At 41.6% G+C, this 23325-nt stretch overlaps 1 protein-coding gene across 1 annotated transcript in view; it reads right to left on the bottom strand.

The window, feature by feature from the left end:
- The window catches only part of atp8a2 (ATPase phospholipid transporting 8A2), a 709260-nt gene that overhangs the window by 494450 nt on the left and 191485 nt on the right, over positions 1 to 23325 (bottom strand). The window contains exons 11-15 of the mRNA XM_068032841.1: positions 19335 to 19500; positions 11408 to 11535; positions 10563 to 10640; positions 1672 to 1760; positions 356 to 400 (exon numbers count right to left, since the gene is read on the bottom strand). Coding sequence (XP_067888942.1) covers positions 356 to 400; positions 1672 to 1760; positions 10563 to 10640; positions 11408 to 11535; positions 19335 to 19500 — 506 coding nt within the window. The remainder of the gene's footprint in view (positions 1 to 355; positions 401 to 1671; positions 1761 to 10562; positions 10641 to 11407; positions 11536 to 19334; positions 19501 to 23325) is intronic.

Raw genomic sequence — 23325 nt, 5'->3', positions numbered from 1 at the left:
TATAGGGACAGGTGGGGATGTGGTAGGAATATGGGATTAGTATAAATGGGTGGTTGATGGTTGGCACAGACTCGGTGGGCCAAAGGGCCTGTTTCAGTGCTGTATCTCTATAAATAAATAAATAAACTCAGTATTCACCCTTGCCAATTGAACGCTGTTATTACTGTTTATCTACATGTCTAACCTCTGCCAGTTAATCATGGATATTTCACAAAGATGTAGTCTTTTAATGCTAAACCTAGAGCATCTCAGTGATATTCAGCACTTTAAAAAAATTCCTCACCCAAATGTAATGTGCAAAATACAATACAAATTGCAAATGAAACTTGGTAGGTTACTCAAAAGGTTCTCCTACCCCAAATCATCAGAAGAGCGTTCAGTATCAGAGTCTGGATAATGACTACGAGAAAGAGATGAGAATTTTATTGTACACACAGTGCACCAACTCCATAAGCATAAAATGCAAACAGCTATTACACATTCACAAAGGTATGTGGCTTTTATTTCACAATTAATTTCCAAGTCTCTCTTTCTCTTTAGCAGAAAACTAAAATAATTAACACTGTTTGACCAGGTTCTGCAAATGACAAGTTATGAATAAAAGCAATCAACAATTAGTTTACCCTTATTGCTTTTTCGCTTATATTAAAGAACATTTCTGTTGCAACATCCGAAGGATGGAGATACCATCACAGTGCAAAGACACCAGATGCCATCAATCTCTCTGTGGTGAAACTAATAACATTATAATTTACCAATACCATTTAAATATTTCCTACTTCTCCAGACAATGAACTGTAAACATGATGTATTTATTGCACATTTCCAGAGTAGATCAAAAGGTATGATACCTCTCCAGTTTTATTTTATTCTGACCCATTCCTTCTTTTTCTGCCTATTTTCTCCCCAAGACCCCAACTCCTTGCTAGGGTATGGTCCCACAAATGCTAGTCACCCTCATTCAAATGGGCCCTCTTCTATTGAGAGTCTTGCTGGTAAGCATCATTAGATTCTTATGTTGTGAGGACACCACAATCAAGCCATGATCTCACCATTTTGTCACCAAACATCAAAAAAATCTACACTTCCAGCAGCCATTGATGGTTAAGGCTTAGATGTGATAAGGCTGGCTCATTTTACTCTTCCTAAGCCATAGGTGCAAAAGATAACTGTAGAGCCACAATTACTACCCAGCTGAGAGCTGCTAACTCAGTACAGACCAGGGATCAGACCTAGTTTATACTGTCAGCTACTCACTGCCTAAACCAGCTAATCTCTCGGGAGAGGCCATTTTACTGTTAGTTAATTATTTTTAACTGTTCTGATTTGTCCATGAATTTAGATCCATGAGTTTTCATTAGTATTTTGGGAAAGAGTTTTTTTTCTCACTGACAATAAGAAGTAATATGGATAATGGCAACACGGAAGGGTGTGGCACACAACAATGAGGACAAAATGGGCCAAATACAAAGAATAAAAGAGCCCATGTGTTGAGCATGTTTGGCACTTTCAAAGCACTATTGGTATTGTGCAGTAATGGGTGTTTTGCATCATTCTTTACCTTTCCTCTCATTATTGGGAAATACGTCCCTGATATCTACATAATTCAAAATAAACCAAAATCTAAAAATAAGTAGATTTCTGGATTACTTTACTCATTTGCGCCCTTACCCATAAGTAATGCCAGCAATGGAACATTTTTTGAACTGCATGACGTTGCAAGTTAAGGTGCCGGTTTTGTCTGAAAATATGTACTTTACCTGAAAGGGAAGAACAAAAATAAATTTAAATTTGACAGAAATCTATGTATTTAAGCTCAGATGGAGTTTTTTCACAGCAAGAAATGACTGCACATATTCCAACTCTTGGCGGATCCTGCCTTTAGGTTGAAATTCAATTATGGTTCTACTTGATTCAATGAAAATCTAAACTATCCGATCAAACAACCAGATTACGCCCTGTTGTGCCACTGAATTGCTGATGGGTACACAATTCATGGTAGTGTTAGTGTTCTGTATAGTGACACATTCTTATTACCAAGTTCTATCTGAGTTTTATTTGCTCATTGTTTTAGCAATTTTTTTTATAACACTTTGTAGTTTAATGGTTAAATTTTAATTTCTACAAACAGGTTAATGTCAGAGTAACGTGATATACATTTTCAAATTGAAGAAAAAGATTTAGCCATTCACATTTAAGAATTTAGCCATTGAGACCAAAAAGGTGTCAGAACCCATCTCTAGTTGGTGCTTATTTAGACAATTATTAGGTCAGCTGGCAGTAGTGGCATTACAATTACTTTCAGCATTGCTAGTTCGGGAGGGGGCACAGGGGAATACAAGCCCAATGCTCACACTCCTGGCCATTATCCAGTAACCAATGCTGGAAGTGAGCACATCAGCTGAGGATAACAGTGAGTTTAACTGTGATGCTCTCATCATTGAATAGCTTGCTGACACTCATCACCAAGGCACAAAGATGAATTATGGAAATTAGGAACAGTTAGCATACAGCTTGCTTGTTGAATTGAAGCAGTGTCTGGAGGTCCTGTTAAAGCACTTCATAAGAAAGTTGCCAGAGTAGAGTGCTGTAATGTTGGTACAAAAACTCTTCGAGATGGCATAAAGCATTCATTCTGTAGGATATATGCAAGTTTAATTTATGATGGACACTACACTGCACAACATTTGACAAGGTGCCACATCAAAGGTTACTAAACAAAGTAACAGCCCATGGTGTAGGGCGGGGGGGGGTGGAGGTAACATATTAGCATGGATAGAGGATTGGTTAGCGAACAGGAAACCAGAGAGTAGGCATAAATGGGTCGTTTTCAGGTTGACAAGCTGTAACTAGTGGAGTGCCATAGGGATCAGTGCTGGGGCCCCAACTATTTACAATTTATATCAATGACTTGGATTAAGGGACATAATGTATGATTGCTGAATTTGCAAATGACACAAAGATAGGTCGGAGAGTAAGTCGTGAAGAGGACATAAGGGACACAGATAGGTCAAGTGAATGGGCAAAGATTTGGCTGATGGCGTATAATGTGGGAAAGTGTGAACTTGTCCACTTTGGTTGGAAAAATAGAAAAGCAGCATATTATTTAAATGGAGAGAGTTTGCATAACTGAGATGCAGAGGGATCTGGGTGTCCTAGTACACGAAACACAAAACGTTAGTACGCAGGTACTGCAAGTGATCGAGGAGGCAAATGCGATTTTCTCGTTTATTGTAAGGGAATGGAACAAATAAGGAGAGATGTTTTGCTAAAGTTGTACAGGGCATTGGTGAAACCACATCTAGAGTATTGTGTACAGTTTTGGTCTCCTTACTTAAGTAAGTAAGAAAGTAAGCAGCTGGTGGAATTTCATTTCACTTCATGAATAAATTCAATTAATTCATAAAAATTTGGAATTAAAAGCTAGTCTCAGTAATGGTGCCATGAAATTATAACTGATTGTCGTAAAAACCCATCTGGTTCACTAATGTCCTTTAGGGAAGGAAATCTGCTGTCCTTGCCTGGTCTGGCCTACAAGCGACTCCAGACCCACAGCAAAGTGGTTAACTCTTATCTGCCCTCTGAAATGGCCTCGCAAGCCACTCAGTTGTCAAGGGTAATTAGGAATGGGCAACAAATGCTGGCCTTGCCAGTGCCACCTACCTCCTATAGAACATAGAACAGTACAGCACAGTACAGGCCCTTCGGCCCACGATGTTGTGCCGACCCTTTAACCTACTCTAAGATCAAACTACCTACATACCCTTCATTCTACTATCATCCATGTACCTATCCAAGAGTCGCTTAAATGTCCCTAATGTATCTGCTTCTACCACCACCGCTGGCAGTGCATTCCACGCACCTACCACTCTCTGTGTAAAGAACCTACCTCTGACATCTCCCCTAAACCTTCCTCCAATCATCTTAAAATTATGCCCCCTGGTGATCGCCCTTTCCGCCCTGGGAAAAAGTCTCTGGCTATCCACTCTATCTATGCCTCTCATCATCTTATACCCCTCTATCAAGTCACCTCTCATCCTTCTTCGCTCCAATGAGAAAAGCCCAAGCTCCCTCAACCTTTCTTCATAAGACATGCCCTCCAGTCCAGGCAGCATCCTGGTAAATCTCCTCTGCACCCTCTCTAAAACTTCCACATCCTTCCTAGAATGAGGCAACCAGAACTGAACACAATATTCCAAGTGTGGTCGAACCAGGGCCTTATAGAGCTGCAGCATAACCTCGCGGCTCTTTAACTCAATCCCCCTGTTAATGAAAGCCAACACACCATACGCCTTCTTAGCAACCCTATCAACTTGGGTGGCAACTTTGAGGGATCTATGGACGTGGACCCCAAGATCCCTCTGTTCCTCCACACTGCCAAGAATCCTGTCTTTAAGCCTGTATTCTGCATTCAAATTCGACCTTCCAAAATGAATCACTTCACACTTTTCCAGGTTGAACTCCATCTGCCACTTCTCAGCCCAGCTCTGCATTCTGTCAATGTCCCGTTGCAACCTACAACAGCCTTCCACACTATCCACAACTCCAGCAACCTTTGTGTCATCGGCAAACTTACTAACTCAGCCTTCCACTTCCTCATCCAAGTCATTTATAAAAATCACGAAGAGCAGAGGTCCCAGAACAGATCCCTGCGGAACACCACTGGTCACCGAGCTCCAGGCTGAATACTTTCCATCGACTACCACCCTCTGTCTTCTATGGGCCAGCCAATTCTGTATCCAGATAGCCAAATTTCCCTGTATCCCATGCCTCCTTACTTTCTGAATGAGCCTACCATGGGGAACCTTATCAAACGCCTTGCTAAAATCCATATACACCACATCCACTGCTCTTCCTTCATCAATGTGTTTTGTCACATCCTCAAAGAATTCAATAAGGCTTCTGAGGCATGACCTGCCCCTCACAAAGCCATGCTGACTATCTCTAATCAAACCATGCTTTTCCAAATAATCATAAATCCTGTCTCTCAGAATCCTCTCCAATAATTTGCCCACCACTGACGTAAGACTGACTGGTCTGTAATTCCCAGGGTTTCCCTATTCCCTTTCTTGAACAAGGAAATAACATTTGCCACCCTCCAATCATCTGGTACTACTCCAGTGGACAGTGAGGACGCAAAGATCATCGCCAAAGGCGCGGCAATCTCTTCCCTCGCTTCCCGTAATAACCTTGGGTATATCCCGTCTGGCCCCGGGGACTTATCTATCCTCATGTCTTTCAAAATTTCCAGCACATCCTCCCTCTTAACATCAACCTGTTCGAACATATCAGCCTGTTTCACGCTGTCCTCACAAACGACAAAGTCCCTAGTGAATACTGAAGCAAAGTATTCATTAAGGACCTCCCCTACCTCCTCCGACTCCAGGCACAAGTTCCCTCCACTATCCCTGATCGGCCCTACCCTCACTCTGGCCATCCTCTTGTTCCTCACATAAGTGCAGAACGCCTTGGGATTTTCCTTAATCCTACCCAAGACTTTTTCATGTCCCCTTCTAGCTCTCCTAAGTCCATTCTTCAGTTCCTTCCTGGCTACCTTGTAACCCTCTAGAGCCCTTTCTGACCCTTGCTTCCTCAACCTTAAGTAAGCTTCCTTCTTCCTCTTGACTAGCTGTTCCACATCTCTTGTCATCCAAGGTTTCTTCACCCTACCATCCCTTCCTTGCCTCATCGGGACAAACCTATCCAGCAGTCGCAGCAAGTGCTCCCTAAACAACCTCCACATTTCTGTCGTGCATTTCCCTGAGAACATCTGTTCCCAATTTAAGCTCCCCAGTTCCTGCCTAATAGCATTGTAATTCCCCCTCCCCCAATTAAATATTTTCCCATCCCGTCTGCTCCTATCCCTCTCCATGAATATAGTAAAGGCCAGGGAGTTGTGATCACTATCACCGAAATGCTCTCCCACCGAGAGATCTGCCACCTGGCCTGGTTCGTTGCCCAGCATCAAGTCCAACATAGTCTCCCCTCTAGTCGGCCCATCTACATACTGAGTCAGGAAACCTTCCTGGACACACCTGACAAAATCTGCTCCATCCAAACTATTTGCACTAAGGAGGTTCCAATCAATATTAGGGAAGTTGAAGTCACCCATGACAACAACCCTGTTACTTCTGCACCTTTCCAAAATCTGCCTCCCAATCTGTTCCTCCGTGTCTCTGTTGCTATTGGGGGGTCTATCGAAAACTCCCAATAAAGTGACTGCTCCTTTCCTGTTTCTGACTTCCACCCATACTGACTCCATAGACAAACCCTCCTCGACGACCTCCCTTTCTGCAGCTGTGATACTATCCCTGATTAGCAGTGCCACTCCCCCACCTCTTTTACCTCCCTCCCTATTCCTTTTGAAACATCTAAACCCCGGAACATCCAACATCCATTCCTGCCCCTGTGATATCCAAGTCTCCGTAATGGCCACAACATCGTAGCTCCAAGTACTGATCCATGCTCTAAGTTCATCACCCTTATTCTTGACACTTCTTGCGTTAAAATAGACACACTTCAACCCATCATACTGGCTGCAACTTTGCCCTGTCAACTGTCTAACCTTCCTCACAGACTCTCTGCACTCTGTATCTGCCTGTTCAACAGCTACCCCATCCACTGATCCGTAGCTCCAGTTCCCATCCCCCTGCCAAACTAGTTTAAACCCTCCCGAAGAGCTCTAGCAAACCTCCCGTCCAGGATATTGGTGCCCCTCCAGTTCAGATGCAACCCGTCCTTCGATAACAGGTCCCACCTTCCCCAGAAGGTATCCCAATGATCCACATATCTGAAGCCTTCCCTCCTACACCACCTCTGTAGCCACGTGTTCAGCTGCACTCGCTCTCTGTTTCTAGCCTCACTAGCACGTGGCACTGGTATCAATCCTGAGATTACTACTCTGCTCGTCCTGCCTTTTAGCTTCCAACCTAACTCCCTATATTCGCTTTTCAGGTCCTCATCCCTTTTCCTAGCTATGTCGTTGGTACCGATGTGTACCACGACTTTTGGCTGCTCCCCCTTAAGAATCCTGTAGACTCGATCCGAGACATCCCTGACCCTGGCACCTGGGAGGCAACATACCATCCGGGAGTCTTGTTCGCAACCACAGAATCTCCTGTCTGTTCCTCTAACCATTGAATCTCCTATCACTATCGCTCTCCTATTCTCCCCCCTTCCCTTCTGAGCCACAGAGCCAGGCTCAGTGCCAGAGACCTGGCCGCTGTGGCTTTCCCCTGGTAGGTCATCCCCCCCAACCGTATCCAAAATGGTCTACTTATTATTGAGGGGAATGGCCACAGGGGATCCCTGCACTGTGCGCCTATTCCCTTTCCCTCCCCTGACGGTCACCCAGCTACCTTTATCCTGTAACTTAGGTATCACTACTTCCCTCTTACTGCTCTTTATCACCCCTTCAGCCTCCTGAATGATCCGAAGTTCATCCAGCTCCAGTTCCCTAATGAGGTCTGTGAGGAGCTGGAGTTGGGTGCACTTCTCACAGGTGAAGTCAGCAGGGACACAAGTGGTGACCCTTACCTCCCACATCCTGCAAGAGGAGCATGCAACTGCCCTAGCTTCCATCCCCTCCGCTCTAAATTGACAAAAGAGATTTTAAAAATAAATAAATAAGAATAAAAAAAATTGCATTGCAAGCAGTTCAGAGAAGGTTCACTCGACTGATTCCTGGGATGAGGTGGTTATCTTATGAGGAAAGGCTGGACAGGTTGGGTCTGTCTTCATTGGAGTTTAGAAGGATGAGAGGTGATCTTATTGAAACATACAAGATCCTGAGGGAACCTGACAGGGTGGATGTTGAAAGGATGTTTCCCTTTGTGGGAGAAACTAAAATTAGGGGCACAGTTCAAAAATAAGGGGTTTCCCATTTAAGACAGAGATGAAGAGAAATGTTTTCTCAGAGGTAGACAGTTTCTTGACAAACAAGGGAGGCAAAAGATATCGGGGGTAGGCAGGAAAGTGAAGTTGAATCCACAAACAGATCAGCCACAATCTTATAGAATAGCAGAGCAGGCTCAAGGAGTCAAATGGCCTAGTCCTGCTCCAAGTCCAATTGGACGTATGCATGTAACTCACCTACAACAGGATCTGAATTGAAGTGTTGCCATACAGTGTCATTTAGAAATTGTCTTCTAAATATGATTTTTTAAATGGTTAGAGTTAAAATGTAGGCTACTCCTTCAATAAGTTTCAAAATGAAACACAGAAAATAACCTACAAGAAATAAGCAAATGCTTTTTGCTCAAAAATTGAAGGTACATTTTATGGTATAGAAGGAGGCCATTCAGCCTATCAAGTACATGCCAGCTATCTGCGGAGCTATCCAGTCAGTCCCACTCCTCTGCTCAATCCCCACAGCCCTGCAAGTTTATTTCTGTTAAGTGTCCATCCAATTTTCTTTTGAAATTATTGATTGTCTCTGCTTCCAACACACTCATGGGCAGCAAGTTCCAGATCATTACCACTCACTGCATAAAAAAAGTTCTTCCTCACATTCCCCCTGCATCTCTTGCCCAAAACCTTCAATCTGTGTCCCCTCGTCCTTGTACCATCAGTTAATGGGAACAGTTTTTCCTTGGCTAACTTATCTAAACCTGTCATAATTTTGTACACCTCTAACAAATCTCCTCTCAACCTACTTTGCTCCGGGTAGAACACCACCAGCTTTTCCAACCTAACCTTGTAACTAAAATCCTCCATCCCTGGAACCATTCTAGCAAATGTCCTCTGCACCCTCTCAAGGATCCTCACATCGTTCCTAAAATGTGGTGACCAGAACTGGATGTAATACTTCAGTTGTGGTCTAACCAGAGCTTTATAAATGTTCAGCATAATTTCTCTGCTATTGTACTCTATGCCTCTATTTATGAAGCCCAAGATTCCATATGCTTTGCTAACCACTCTCTCAATATGTCCTGCCACCGTCAAAGCTTGATGCACACGCACCCCCAGGTCCTTCTGTTCCTGCAAACTCTTTAGAACAGCACCATTAAGTCTATATTGCCTCACCCTACCCCTTCTGCCAAAATGCATCACCTCACAACTGTCTATATTAAATACCATCTGCCATTTGTCTGCCCTTTCTGCTAGCCTATCTATGTCCTGTCGCAGGCAGTTCGTATCATCCTCACTGTCTGCCACTCCTCCAAGTTCGGTAGGACCAACAAGTGCTGAAATTCTACACTCTATTCTAAGATCCAAGTCATTTATATATAGCAAAAAAGTAGTGGTCCCAGCACTGACCTTTGGGGGAATACCACTGTCTACTACCCTCCTTCTGAAAAAGAGCCATTTTCCATGACTCACTGTTTTTTCTCCTTAAGCCAATTTTATTTTATCCAATTGGACACTAGCCTTCCTATTCCATGAGCCTCAATTTTGATAACCAGCCTTTTATGTGGTACTTTATATAACGATCTCTTAAAATCCACATGGACAACATTCACCACATTCCCTTCATCAACATTCTCTGTTACTTCATTAAAAAATTCAATTAGATTAGTCAAGCATGATCTGCCTTTTACAAATCTGTGCTGGCTCTCCTTAACTAACTCAAACCCTCCAAGTGCTTGTTGACTTTTTTCCCTGCCTATGGTTTCTAAAACCTTATTCACCACTGATGCTAAACCAACTGGCCTGTAGTTGCAAAGACTGCCCTTGCGCCCCTTCTTGAAGAAGGGTGTCACATTTGTCACTCTCTAGCACCTCCCTGATATCTATGGAAGATTGGAAGACTATGGCAATCCCTCCCACTATCTCCACCCCCACTTCCTTTAGCAATTATTAAAAGTATTAATGAATGCAGTTTGACAGACTATGCTGTCAATACTTGAACATTCCAATGACTGGTGCAACAGGCCTCATGTTCCATGATGGCTAAGTTACTGCAGCATCAAAGTACATTTTAGTATTAGAATGACTGTCATCAGGTTAAGACAACACTGTTGCTCTGATTTCAAATAAATTCGAAGCTGAACAGGCAACACACATTCAAGGAATGTGATTGCACTTCAAAATAAGAGACAACAACTTACACTTAAATAGCACCTTTAACATAGAAAAGTGTTCCAAGGAAGGAACATCCATCAATGAAGAAGAACAGTTGGAAGATAAATCCTTATAATGCAGGGAATTTGCTCAGGAGTATTCAGTTTCTACTCATTACAACTCTATTCACGAAGAGGGCAATCAAAGCTGCATAAAAGTAATCAAATCTGCACTACTAGAGACTTGGTTTCTAAGAACTTGCTGACAAGAGTTGCAAGAACAAAGAATGTGGATTTTTTAAATGCTTAAGGAAATGGTCATAAAGCCATAAATACAAAAATGTTCCTGGTAAGGAACAGCGTTTATAACACTGCGATCCCAAAGTTCTAAACCAAAGTCATTATATATTTTAACATTTTAAATTAACTCATGGCAAACAAAGTATTTTCCTGGAATTGAAAGCAAAAGTAAATTTTATCCAGTTTTCTGTTTTATGAAAAGCAACATTGGAAATTCAGTGAAAATGATTCTGCTATTTAATTACTGTAGATGTCTCTCACCTGGCCAAGCTCTTCGTTCAGATTAGAGGTTCTGGCCATTGCAGGCATGTCTGATTCTGGATGGTACATATCCATATCCTACAATATCCAAGAACAAATGAGACATCCAATTCAGAACCCTTTACATGTAACTACTACTTAGTTTACAAGGTAAACATTTTAGCACTGAATGGTCAAAAATAACAATTTGATTCCATATCCAAAGACATATTTGCACATTTTAATTTGCTCAAAGATAGTTATCAAATATTGTACATTATACTATTTCCCTTTAGCGCATGTAAAATATGGCAAATATGTTAAAAAAGGAAACTGTACAACGAAGAAAATTCAGGTGTAATTACTTTAAGCTGGTGAAAGTATTATTAGATATCCAAACATATCTTTGATGTTTACAAAGGTAGCACTCAACATTTTTCTTCCTTTCCTCACATTTTTTTTCTCCCCTCCTCAATGTCATTCCTTGCTGAAATACAGTTCCATGGGAGTCATCCTGTACTTTTACAAAGTGGACATTATTCACGTGTGAATGTCAGCAAGCCATTCAATTGTGAGGAAACATCACAACTGATGCCCCATTCTGTCCAGCTAATATTCATACAAGCTCACTTCAGGAGGCATCATTGGATAGAAATCAAGAGCAATTTCCCTCTAATTAAGGGGCATGACAGATAACTGTAGTTTTCCTATTGTCAGGTAACTCAGCACAGACAAGAATTAAAACTTTCTGGTCTATGTGGCCCATTGAACAAACTCATTGAGCCATTAGAGAAGCAAGAAACAGAATTAAAAGTACTTATTTGAATACATTATCTATATAAAACATATTTTAAAAAGACACATACCCAGTTAATAAAGAGCGCTTGGGTAAATTTGACAACTTCCAATGTTACTAGCAGGCTGATTGGAATGAGATTGTTGTAAAGAATTATGAAGGTAAGAAGGTTGTACCCAAAATTAACTGAGGCAGTACCTATCAAAAGAAACAAAGTTACAATTAACTGCACTACACATAATGACTGATCAGAAAAATCTATATTCATCGCCTGGCAACATACAGTTTTGTGACCAAATTAAATTAATTTTCTAGGTTGCACTTGCAAATTTAAATAATGCAGGAGTATTTATTTCAAAAGTTTAGCCACAGAAATGATTTATGTCATACATATACAGCATCTAGAGTGGGTACCACCTTGAACAAATTACAATGGCCCAGATTTTACAATTGTAATGATGATGAAACTGTCAGTGTTCACCATCATTACAACTGTGAAACTGACAGCAACTTCTGGTGTCCACACATGCTTATTTAAATGTGGAAATCCAGAGGTTGCTATCAGCAGTGCCCTGCTCCTCCACAGGGTGTGCTGAAGTCCTTGCAGATGGCAATCTTTAGAAGTCACTTGAAATATTGTGAACTTCACCTTTTATGCTGTAATATCACTGTAAAAAACTCCAAAAAAGTTATGCCTTGTTTAATGAGGTGTAATTGGGCAATTAATGTCATATTACATTATAACTACTGCTGAACAACCTCTCTGACCCTGAAAAACCAGTTTTATATTTGTAGAATGTCAAGATAAAAAATTCCATAGGTTTTTAATATAATAAAAATAATTTTTAAAAGTTTATGATAATTCACCATGCATATTATTCCCATGTGCATATCCCAATCTTTACGGTTCTCTCCATAAAATTTATAACACATGAATGATAATCAGTGCATTTTACTTCCTGGTTTACTGTGGGTGAGAATTTTTTTAATGTAACTGACTGCTTAGCCTGCTTGATGACATAATTCTTGCTGGACACCTGAAGATCCCCCAGACTTGATGCCAAAATCAAACTAATATTGGAAAAGAGGAAATCCATGCAAAGATCACTAGATCATTATGGGCAGCATAAGCTGTTCGCCTCTGACCACAAAATCTAGCCATTTTTCTCCTTCCCTTGAGCTCACGGAAAAGCAATTCCAGAGCATTCAAAGTTACCACTGCCAGTTTGTTATGGGATGGAAGGGGAAGAAAAGATCAGCATTCATAGGAACACAGACGTCTCGGGTTCCTACATTAGCTGGGATCTTAAACGGCAAATCTTATTAGCAGAATAGAATACTCTTCTTTCCAAGAAAATGAAATCAGATCGAGATGTTCACTCAAAATATTCTCTCCGTTCTACACAAGGCAATAATATGCTGAATGGATCAAACTTGGCTCTAAAGCCAAGTCCACAAAAGTTGATTTCAAAAGACCACCAAAACTCAGATTTTGACATTTCCTCAAATTCATGCTTCTCAGAATTTTTTTCCCAGTAATTCAGTTACTAAATCAGGCCAAAAAGAACATTGGACCAGACTTTGCAGTAGTAATGACGGCAAAACTGTCAGTGCTCGCCGTCATTATCCTCTGAAACTGACAGCAATTTCTGGAGTCCATACATGTGTGCAGTTAAATGTGGAAGCTGCTGTCAGTGATTCTACATTTGTTCAGAGGGTGTGCTGTTGAGGACCCCCAGAATGCAATCAATTTGAAATCACTAAACTGATGAGGACTTCCAATGTTAGGCTTTTAGTCTCACTGTAAAATTCCTGGAAAAACTTACACCTTGTTGAATGAGATGTAACTGAGTTTTTAACAACATACTAAGTTCATAATTAGTGTTAAACAGCTTCACCAGCCCTCAGAGTAATTTTAGATTTGTTGACTGTCAAATTTCTCTGATAAAAATCCCATGTTTTTTTTAAAGTTTATTTAACATTTATGATATTTTAGCTTCTATCTTAACCACATGTATATGACCCATTTATTTTGTTATCTGCAAAATTAAAAATTAGATGAAGGAATTTAGTGGTTTATTTAATTTGTTTGTGTGATGTGGGTGTTGCTAGCTAAGGCCAGCATTTATTGCTGATCCCTAATTTCCCTCAAGAAGGTGGTGGTTCCTGGTTCGCTGTCTGTGAGAATACTTGAATGTGATTGGTTGTTCACTTTGTTTGATAACATTACTGCAGCTGCATAAACAGTTTTGATGGCTTTTTAGAAGCACACCACAGCATGTCACGCTTTCAGTAGAAATGAATGAAAGCATGCCAGGATGTTCAGGAACCTAATCAGTTATATCTACTAATAAGCTGTAGACCATTTCTGCAGACCCTGGCACAGCTATTTGACAATGACTGTGGAGACCATTCTTTGCAGGTTTGGAGTGGTAGAAATGCACAGACAAAGCTCTTCCACCTGCTCCAACCACAAATGCAGCACATCAAGTAACAATGTTGAGTTGGGCCTGAAATCTAATCTAACCTCCTTGCAAGCATGCTGCAACGTTGATATTTCTGGGACTGGTCCACAGAGTGGCATAGACAGCAAAGCAATTTGTAACCACCACCTTCATTGCAAAAGCTGGTTGCTTCATTGTTTTCCTGCAGAGCTTTCTTTTAAAAAAAAAATATTCATTTACAAAAAGCATTTATTACCCATCCCTAATTACCCTTGAGAAAGTGGTGGTGAACTGCCTTCTAGAATGGCTGCAATCTGTCTGATGAATGTACTCCCACAGTGCTGTTAGGTAGAGTGTTCCATGATGTCAAACCAGCAACGACGATGTATTTCCAACTCAGGATGGTGTGACTTGGACAAGAAATTGGAGGTGGTAGTGTCCATGTAATTTCTGCTCTTATCCTTCTTGGTGGTAGAGGTCAGAAGTTTGGGAGGTGGTGTTGAAGGAAAGTGGGGCCTAAGACAGGCTGAGACAGGAGAATTTGTGGTGGAGAATGGGGAAATGGCAGAGAGACTAAACAATTACTTAGTGTCTGTCTTCATGGAGGAAGATACAGAAAATGTGCCAGAAATATTAGGGAACCAAGGGACTTGTAAAATGAGGAGAAATTAGTATCAATAAGGAGGTAGTATGTGAAAAATTTATTGGATTGAAAGTTGATAAATCTCCAGGGTCAGATGAGCTACATCCCAGAGTATTGAAGGAGGTGGCTATAGAGATAGTGATTGCATTGGTGCGTATTTTCCAAAGTTCTATAGATTCTGGAAGGGTTCCTGCAGACTGGAAAGTAGCAAATGTAACCCCACTATTTAAGAAGGGAGCGAGAGAGAAAACGGAGAACTACAGACCTGTTAGTTTGACGTCAGTAGTAGGTAAAATGTTAGAAACTATTATAAAGGATGAGATCCTGGACACTTGGAAAATAATGATATGACTGGGCAGAGACAACATGGATTTATGAAAGGGAAATCATATTTGACAAACCTGTTGGAATTTTTCTGAGAATGTTACTTGTAGCATAGATAAAGGAGAACCAGTAGATGTGGTGTATTTAGATTTACAGAAGGCTTTTGGTAAGGTCCCACACAGGAGGTTAGTGAACGGAATTAGAGCACATGGGATTGGGGATAATATACTGCTATGGATTGAGAATTGGTTAACAGACAGAAAGCAGACAGAAGGAACAAACGGGTAATTCTCAGTTTGGGAGGTTGTTACTAGCGGGGTACTGCAAGGATCAGTGCTTGGGCCACAGCTGTTCACAATCTATATCAATGATTTGGATGAGGGGACCAAATGTACTATTTCCAAATTTGCTGATGACACAAAACTAGGTGGGAATGCAAGTTGTGAGGAGGATGCAAGAAGGCTTCAGGGGACTTGGACAGGCTAAGTGAATGGGCAAGAACATGGCAGATGGAATATAATGTGAATAAGTGTGAGGTGATCCACTTTGGTAGAACAACAGAAAGACAGAGTATTTCTTAAATGGTGAGAGGTTGGGAAGTGTTGGTGTCCAAAAGGTCCTGGGTGTCCTTGTTCATGAGTCACCAAAAGCTAGTATGCAGGTGCAGCGAGCAATTAGGAAGACAAATGGTATGTTGGCCTTCATTGCAAGGGGTTTTGAGTACAGGAGTAAAGATGTCTTGCTGCAACTGTGCAGAGCCTTGGTGAGACTACACCTGAAGTATTGTGTACAGTTTTGGACTCCTTATCGAAAGAAGGATATACTTGCAAGAGAGGAAGCACAGTGGAAGTTCACCAGACTAATCCCTGGGATGGTGGGATTGTCTTATGAGGAGAGACTTATTCTCTAGAGTTTGGAAGAATGAGAGGTGATCTCATTGAAACTTACAAAATTCTTACAAGGCGTGACAGGGTAGACGTTTCCTGTATCTGGTGAGTCTAGAACCAGGGTACATAGTCTCAGAATAAGGGGAAGGCCATTTAGGACTGAGATGAGGAGGAATTTATTTACTCAGAGGGTGGTGAATCTTTGAAATTCTTTACCCCAGAGGGCTGTGGAAGCTCAATAGTTGAGCATGTTCAAGACAGAAATTGATAGATTTCTGGATACTAATGACATCAAGGGATATGGGGATAGTGGGAACAATGGCGTAGAGGTAGATGATCAGCCATGATCTGTTTGATTGGCACAGCAGTCTCGACGGGCTGAATGGCCTACTTCTGCTCCTATTTCCTAATTTCCTAAGAAGCCTTGGTGAGTTGCTGTCGTGCATCTTGTAGATGGTACAGACTGCTGCCACGATGTGCAAATAGTGGAAGGAGTGAATGCTTAAGGTGGCGGTTGGGGTTTCAATCAAGCAGATGCTTTGTCTCGGATGTTGCCAAGCTTCTCGAGTGCTCCTCGAGCTATACGTATCCAGACAAGTGGAGAGTATTCCAGAACATTCCTCACTTGTGCCTTGTAGATGACGGAAAGGTTTTGGGGAATCAGGTGGTGAGTCACCCACCACAGAACATCCCAGCCTCTGACCTACTCTTGCATCCACAGTATTTATCTGGCTGGTCCAGTTAAGTTTCTAGTCGATGGTGACCGACAGGATATTGATGGTAGGGATTCAACAACAGGAATATCATTGCATGTCAAGTCGAGGTGGTTAGACTCTGTCTTGTTGAAGTTGGTCATTGCCTGGCACTTGTGTGGCACGAACATTACTTGCCACTTGTCAGCCTAAGCCTGCATGTTATCCACGTCTTGCTGAAAACTGGCATGGACTGCTTCATTATCTGAGGAATTGCAAATGGAATTGAACACCATGCAATCATAAGTGAACCTCCCCACTACTGATCTAATGATGGAGGAAACAAGATTGATGAAGCAGCTGAAGATAGTTGCGCCTAGGACAGTAACCTGAGGAACACCTGCAGCAATGTCCTGGGGTTGAGATGATTGACCTTCAACATCCACAGATATCTTCCTTTGTGTTAGGTATGATTCCAGCCAGTGGAGAGTTTTCCCCTGATCCCAACTGACTTCAATTTTACTAGAGCTTCTTGGTGTCACACTTGGTCAAATGGTGCCTTGATGTCAAGAACAGTCACTCCCACTTTACCTCTGTAATTCAGCTTTGTACATGTGCTGACCAAGAATGTAATGATGGCTCTAGCCAAATGTTCCTGGCAGAACCCAAATTGAGCAACAGTAAGCAGGTTATTGGTGTGTAAGTGCTGCTTGATAGAACTGCCAACAACAGCTTTCATCACTTTGATTGGCAGTTGGCTGATGGGGCGGTAATTGGCCGGATTGGATTTGTCCTGCTTTTTGTGAACAGACATACCTGGGAAAATTTTCCACATTGTCAGGTAGATGCCAATGTTGTAGCTGTTCTGGAAGAGATAGTTCTGGTTACAAGGCTTCCGCACTACAGCTTGGATGTTCTTGGGGGCCATAGTCTTAGCTGCAATCAGTGCACTCAACCACTTTGCGATATCACATGGAGTGAATCAAATTGGCTGAAGACTGGCATCTGTGATGCTGGGACCTCAGGGGTAGGGCTAAGATGGATCACCACTCGGCACTTCTGGCTGCAAAAGCTTTTACACTTATGCGGTGGGCTATGCCAGCATGGAGGATGGGGATGTTCATGGAGCCTCCTCCTCCTCCTCCAGTTAGCTGTTAAACTGTCCACTATGATTCACGATTAGATGTGGCAGGACTGCAGAGTTTTGACTTGATCCTTTAGATGTGGGATCGCTTAGCTTTGTGTATAGTATGCTGCATCTGCTGTTTAGCATGCATAGTCCTGTGTTGTAGCTTAACTAGGTTAGCACCTCATTTTCAGGTATGTGTGGTGCTACTCATGGCATGCTCTTCTACACTCCTCAAAGAGCCAGGGTTGGCCACCTGGCTTGTTTGTAATGGTATAGTGAAGGATATGCTGGGTCATGAAATTACAGAATGTGGTGGAATACAATTCTACTGCTGCTGATAGCCAAAGCACCTTATGGATGGCCAGTTTTGATTCTGTTCTGAATCTACCCCATTTAGCACAGTGGTAGTGCCACTCAACATGATGGACGATGTCTTCAATATGAAGACAGAGCTTCTGCAACACAACAATTGCGTGGTGGTCACTCCGACCAATAATGTCACAGACTGATGCATCTATAATAGATGAATTAGTGAGGACGAGGTCAGCTAAGTTTTTCCCTCATGTTGGTTCTCTATCACCTGCCGCAGGCCCAGTCTAGCAGCTATATGCTTAAGGCGTGGCCAGTTGGGTCAGTAGTGGGGTTTTGAGCTACTCTTGGTGATGGACACTGAAGTCCCCCACCCAGAGTGCATTCTGTGCTCTTTCTACCCTGAATGCTTTTTTCAAGTGCTGTTCAATGTGCAGGAATACTGATTCATCAGCTGAGGGAAGGCAGTAGGTGCTAATCAGCAGAATTACCATGCCCATGTTTGACCTTATGCAATAAGACTTCATAGTGTCCAGAGTCAATGTTAAAGACTTCCAGAAGCACTCCCTCCCAACTGTATACCACTGTGGCCCCAACTCTGGTGCATCTATCCTGTCAGCGGGACAGGACATACCCAGGAATAGTGAAGGAGGAGTCTGGTATGTTGGCTGATAGGTACGATTTGGTGCATATGATTATGTCAGGCTGTTGTTTGACTAGTTTGCAGGACAGCCCTCCCAATTTTGGCACGTCCCCAGATGTAAATGAGAAAGACTTTGTAGGGTCGACTGGACTGGGTGTGCCTTTGACTTATAAGAATCTGATGCTAGGTCGATGTAGGGTGATCCATCTGGTTTTATTCTTATTGTGCTTAATAACTGCCCTGCAACTCCTTTTTTTTTGTCTTCAGTTTTGTCTGTCTCTTCTTAGTTCCCTGTCAGTTCAGCCTTCTAAAGGATGGCTGTGGGTTAAGTTTGCTATGCGACTCTCCAATGTGAGAGAATTCTTATCACCCTATTGTTATATTGCATTTTAATTGTCCCTATTGTCTTAAATTTAACTTGCACTAATACTTCTTAGATGCATTCAAATCTGCACCTGAAGCTGCACAAATGAGCTGACCTTGCAAAATTGGATGCAAATAGCATACTTTCATTTGGGTCTGTCTAACACCATTTCAACATAAAACCACCAAGAACAAAATCTAGACTCTGCATTATAAATCCAGCTTTTCAGTCTCCTATAATTTTCTCCACATTGAGGTAAGTATTATCTTGTATCTTTTTGAATTTGCTAAACACTGAAAAACAATTGGGAAATAGTTGAATTTCTATTTCCTCAAGAATAGTTAAAATATACTAGCAACTCAAGAAACATAAATAGTTACTGTGGACCTTTGTTCAGAGCTGGATTCTACAGAAACTCTAGTGAAGAGGCATTTTGCCTCAGTAAATGGTATTTCATCATGTTAGAAAATTACTGGATGTGGTGAATAGAGAACAATATTGATCTTTCAAACTAATGCTTATGCTATGGATGGCAAATTTTGACAGTAATAATGATCCTTACCGATTGAGCTCAGGTACCAGTCTGAATCACTGTGTTTCCTGTTCCAAATCTCAGCACCTACAGCGCTCACCAAGGACATGACCACCAGAATGCAGAAGAGAACCAGGATCTGTACATTTGTAACCCTTTCAACATTGGATCTCTTCAATGGCGCCTGAGTAGAATTCTGCATTTTGAGAAAAAACACCAAATAAAAATCATTTATCTATGATCAAACTGTTGAAAATCTATAATACCTCCCATTTTGGAATTGGTGCTTCATGGCTGAGAGATTTTAAAAATCATTTAAATCTTATATTTTGGCAAAGTGAAAATTCTTGAACATAAACCTATATAATATCCAATCAGCTAAATAGACCAAAAGTATAAACTTCAGGCAATAAACATTTACCCTTCTCTCACCCAGCTCATCATTCTGTAAATCTATGAATTTGTACCCCATCATTTTGCCGCACATAATTTTGATCAAACCAATGGTTATGGACCCATGATGTTCTGCGTTCGCCTGGCAAAATGAAATTCAGTCGCAGAAATTCTGACATTTCGGCAGTCTTCAAAATGTATGTTTTTTAAAAAAAAGTCTCTGGTATAACGTGAACCCAATTAGTTGGCAAAGTTGTAGACCACAAACCAATAAAATTTTGTACGTATGACATTATGAGCAAATATTGTCCATGTATTCTGATATCCACATTACAAACCATTTTTATCCCTCAAATGTTTAGGGAGTTGTTGGATCAAATCCAAGTGTTGAAGTTTGTCTTATTCCATACATTCCTCACTCACAGGACAAGCTTCAGATCTATACAATGGGATCTGTAACATGACTCCTTTACTAACCACTCAACCACCAATGCGGCAGGGAGAAGGGTTATACGTTTTGTTGTATCAAGGGCATGAAGTTACACCCGAACCACAATGTCCAATAAAATTTTGGTAGCATCAATGGATTAGCCACTTCTTTTCAATTTATATATATTTATTTTCATTTTTCCAACATTATCTGACATGGGCATTAATAGTGGGTTCATCATTTCAATCTTACACTACGTTGAGTAAGGTCACATTAAACTCTTAATACTACTTTCTATCTTCAACGTACACTGGTTGTTTCTGTTTATCCATTACCCGCAAGATATTTTTAATTAAAAATTATGTTGAAGCACAGCATTGTCTAGATGATTCTTGCAGTCAAAGTTTTGAGAAAATGTTTCAATCATGTCAGCTCAATGTGTGTACCAATTTTAATTTATAATGACAGGGCATTTAAGTCTATGACAGTACTAATATCATGCATCCACAGTTGTTTCTGCAGCATATCTCCCTGTCACTGTAGTGTTGCTCTTAGGGAGTTGTTTAGATATTCCCCAAACTACCAGCAGTTTCAATCACCTCATTTTTAACTGTGATGTCAGTGACAACTACTACTTCTAATCAGAGAAACAGAAATCAATAAAAAGTTGATCCCATTCAACATCATCATACATGAACATGGCCACAAACACAAAGCTTTGACTAGCTCAATTGCACTCGTGTACTTAGTATTACCAGCCAATCAGAGGAACAATTTTGTGCATGAATTTTGAATCTTAATTTTGCATCTTGTGTATGCTGATTTTATATATTTTTCAATTATAATATGCAAGTCTAACCTGATAGAACTGTTTTAGGCAAAAAGTGCAGATTCTATCAACCAGTAGGGACAGGAAATTCTAACCCAGCCCAAAAAGAAAACTTGACCTTGAAATTGTACTGAGGGATTCTTTTGGGCCTCCTTATCTCGAGAGACAATGGATACGCGCCTGGAGGTGGTCAGTGGTTTGTGAAGCAGCGCCTGGAGTGGCTATAAAGGCCAATTCTGGAGTGACAGGCTCTTCCACAGGTGCTGCAGAGAAATTTGTTTGTCGGGGCTGTTGCACAGTTGGCTCTCCCCTTGCGCCTCTGTCTTTTTTCCTGCCAACTACTAAGTCTCTTCGACTCGCCACAATTTAGCCCTGTCTTTATGGCTGCCCGCCAGCTCTGGCGAATGCTGGCAACTGACTCCCACGACTTGTGATCAATGTCACACGATTTCATGTCGCGTTTGCAGACGTCTTTATAGCGGAGACATGGACGGCCGGTGGGTCTGATTCCAGTGGCGAGCTCGCTGTACAATGTGTCTTTGGGGATCCTGCCATCTTCCATGCGGCTCACATGGCCAAGCCATCTCAAGCGCCGCTGACTCAGTAGTGTGTATAAGCTGGGGGTGTTGGCCGCTTCAAGGACTTCTGTGTTGGAGATATAGTCCTGCCACCTGATGCCAAGTATTCTCCGAAGGCAGCGAAGATGGAATGAATTGAGATGTCGCTCTTGGCTGGCATACGTTGTCCAGGCCTCGCTGCCGTAGAGCAAGGTACTGAGGACACAGGCCTGATACACTCGGACTTTTGTGTTCCGTGTCAGTGCGCCATTTTCCCACACTCTCTTGGCCAGTCTGGACATAGCAGTGGAAGCCTTTCCCATGCGCTTGTTGATTTCTGCATCTAGAGACAGGTTACTGGTGATAGTTGAGCCTAGGTAGGTGAACTCTTGAACCACTTCCAGAGCGTGGTCGCCAATATTGATGGATGGAGCATTTCTGACGTCCTGCCCCATGATGTTCGTTTTCTTGAGGCTGATGGTTAGGCCAAATTCATTGCAGGCAGCCGCAAACCTGTCGATGAGACTCTGCAGGCACTCTTCAGTGTGAGATGTTAAAGCAGCATCGTCAGCAAAGAGGAGTTCTCTGATGAGGACTTTCCGTACTTTGGACTTCGCTCTTAGACGGGCAAGGTTGAACAACCTGCCCCCTGATCTTGTGTGGAGGAAAATTCCTTCTTCAGAGGATTTGAACGCATGTGAAAGCAGCAGGGAGAAGAAAATCCCAAAAAGTGTGGGTGCGAGAACACAGCCCTGTTTCACACCACTCAGGATAGGAAAGGGCTGAGGGGATACCAGCATATAAACAAGATAATCTGGAATTCCTCTTTTATTTCAAAGCTGTCATTAACATGTTCAGAATTAATAGGATGATGCCTCTTAAAATAATGCAGAGAGGAATTTTAGACTATATTTGGACATTAATATCCTATAGCATAGGTTTCTTTTTGCAGCAAAGCAGAAGATGTCTTTGCTACTCTGTGTCCACTATGTAATTAAGAATATCAAGTATGGAATGCACTTCAATTACTGCTTATGTGCCTAAGGGTTGGGTCCAAGTTTAGATTATAAAGTACCTCAATTCCATTTACAATAAATCTTTTCAATGCTGTCAACATACCAAAATTTCTAGACAGAGCATTTTAAACCTGACATATTGAGAGCATTTTGGAAGATTTGCTAAAAATTGCCCTTTTCTTGTTCACCAGTTTGAAGCACCAATGAATATTCTCCAAGTGTGCTAGTAAAAATAATCTGCATGTCTCACATTAATCTGTGTAAATATGAAGGCAGCAAGGATCTCCAAATAGCAGAATAGCAATGTGGAACACAGGTCAGCACCTGTGATTCCTGATGTAGAATTTTCTGTCTCATCCACTCTACTTTAAGAGATCACTAATCATCGACTTGCCACAGCGAAAGAGGGTAAAATCACATGTCGAGCACTTTCTAATCCATTATGCTATTTTATGATAAACGATTCAGTTTATAGTAAATCTAGGCAAAACTAATCAGGTTCACAGTGACGACAAAACAGTCCCTGGCAGCTCAGCAATGGCGAAATGTTTGTCATAACCATTCTCTATGGTGATTGAAGGTTAATGAGAAAACACATCTGCCTGAACTGAGGAGTTGTCTTTTAAGCTAAAAGAAACGGGAAGGAACAAGGTCCAGACTGCAGGGCATCAAAGTTTAAAAAAAGTAAAGGTATCCCATCCAAAAGTGCAAGAGATTTCTTTGAACAATTGATTTAGAGTGGTGCATTCAAGTCTTGTACAGATTTTGACAATGAAAGTTAAAAGTTGTTGAGGGC

The sequence above is a fragment of the Heterodontus francisci genome, chromosome 6 (assembly GCF_036365525.1).
Source record: "Heterodontus francisci isolate sHetFra1 chromosome 6, sHetFra1.hap1, whole genome shotgun sequence".
Lineage (NCBI taxonomy): Eukaryota > Metazoa > Chordata > Chondrichthyes > Heterodontiformes > Heterodontidae > Heterodontus > Heterodontus francisci.
The sequence above is the reverse complement of the archived record's forward strand: the minus strand, read 5'-3'. Positions and strand labels throughout refer to the sequence as shown.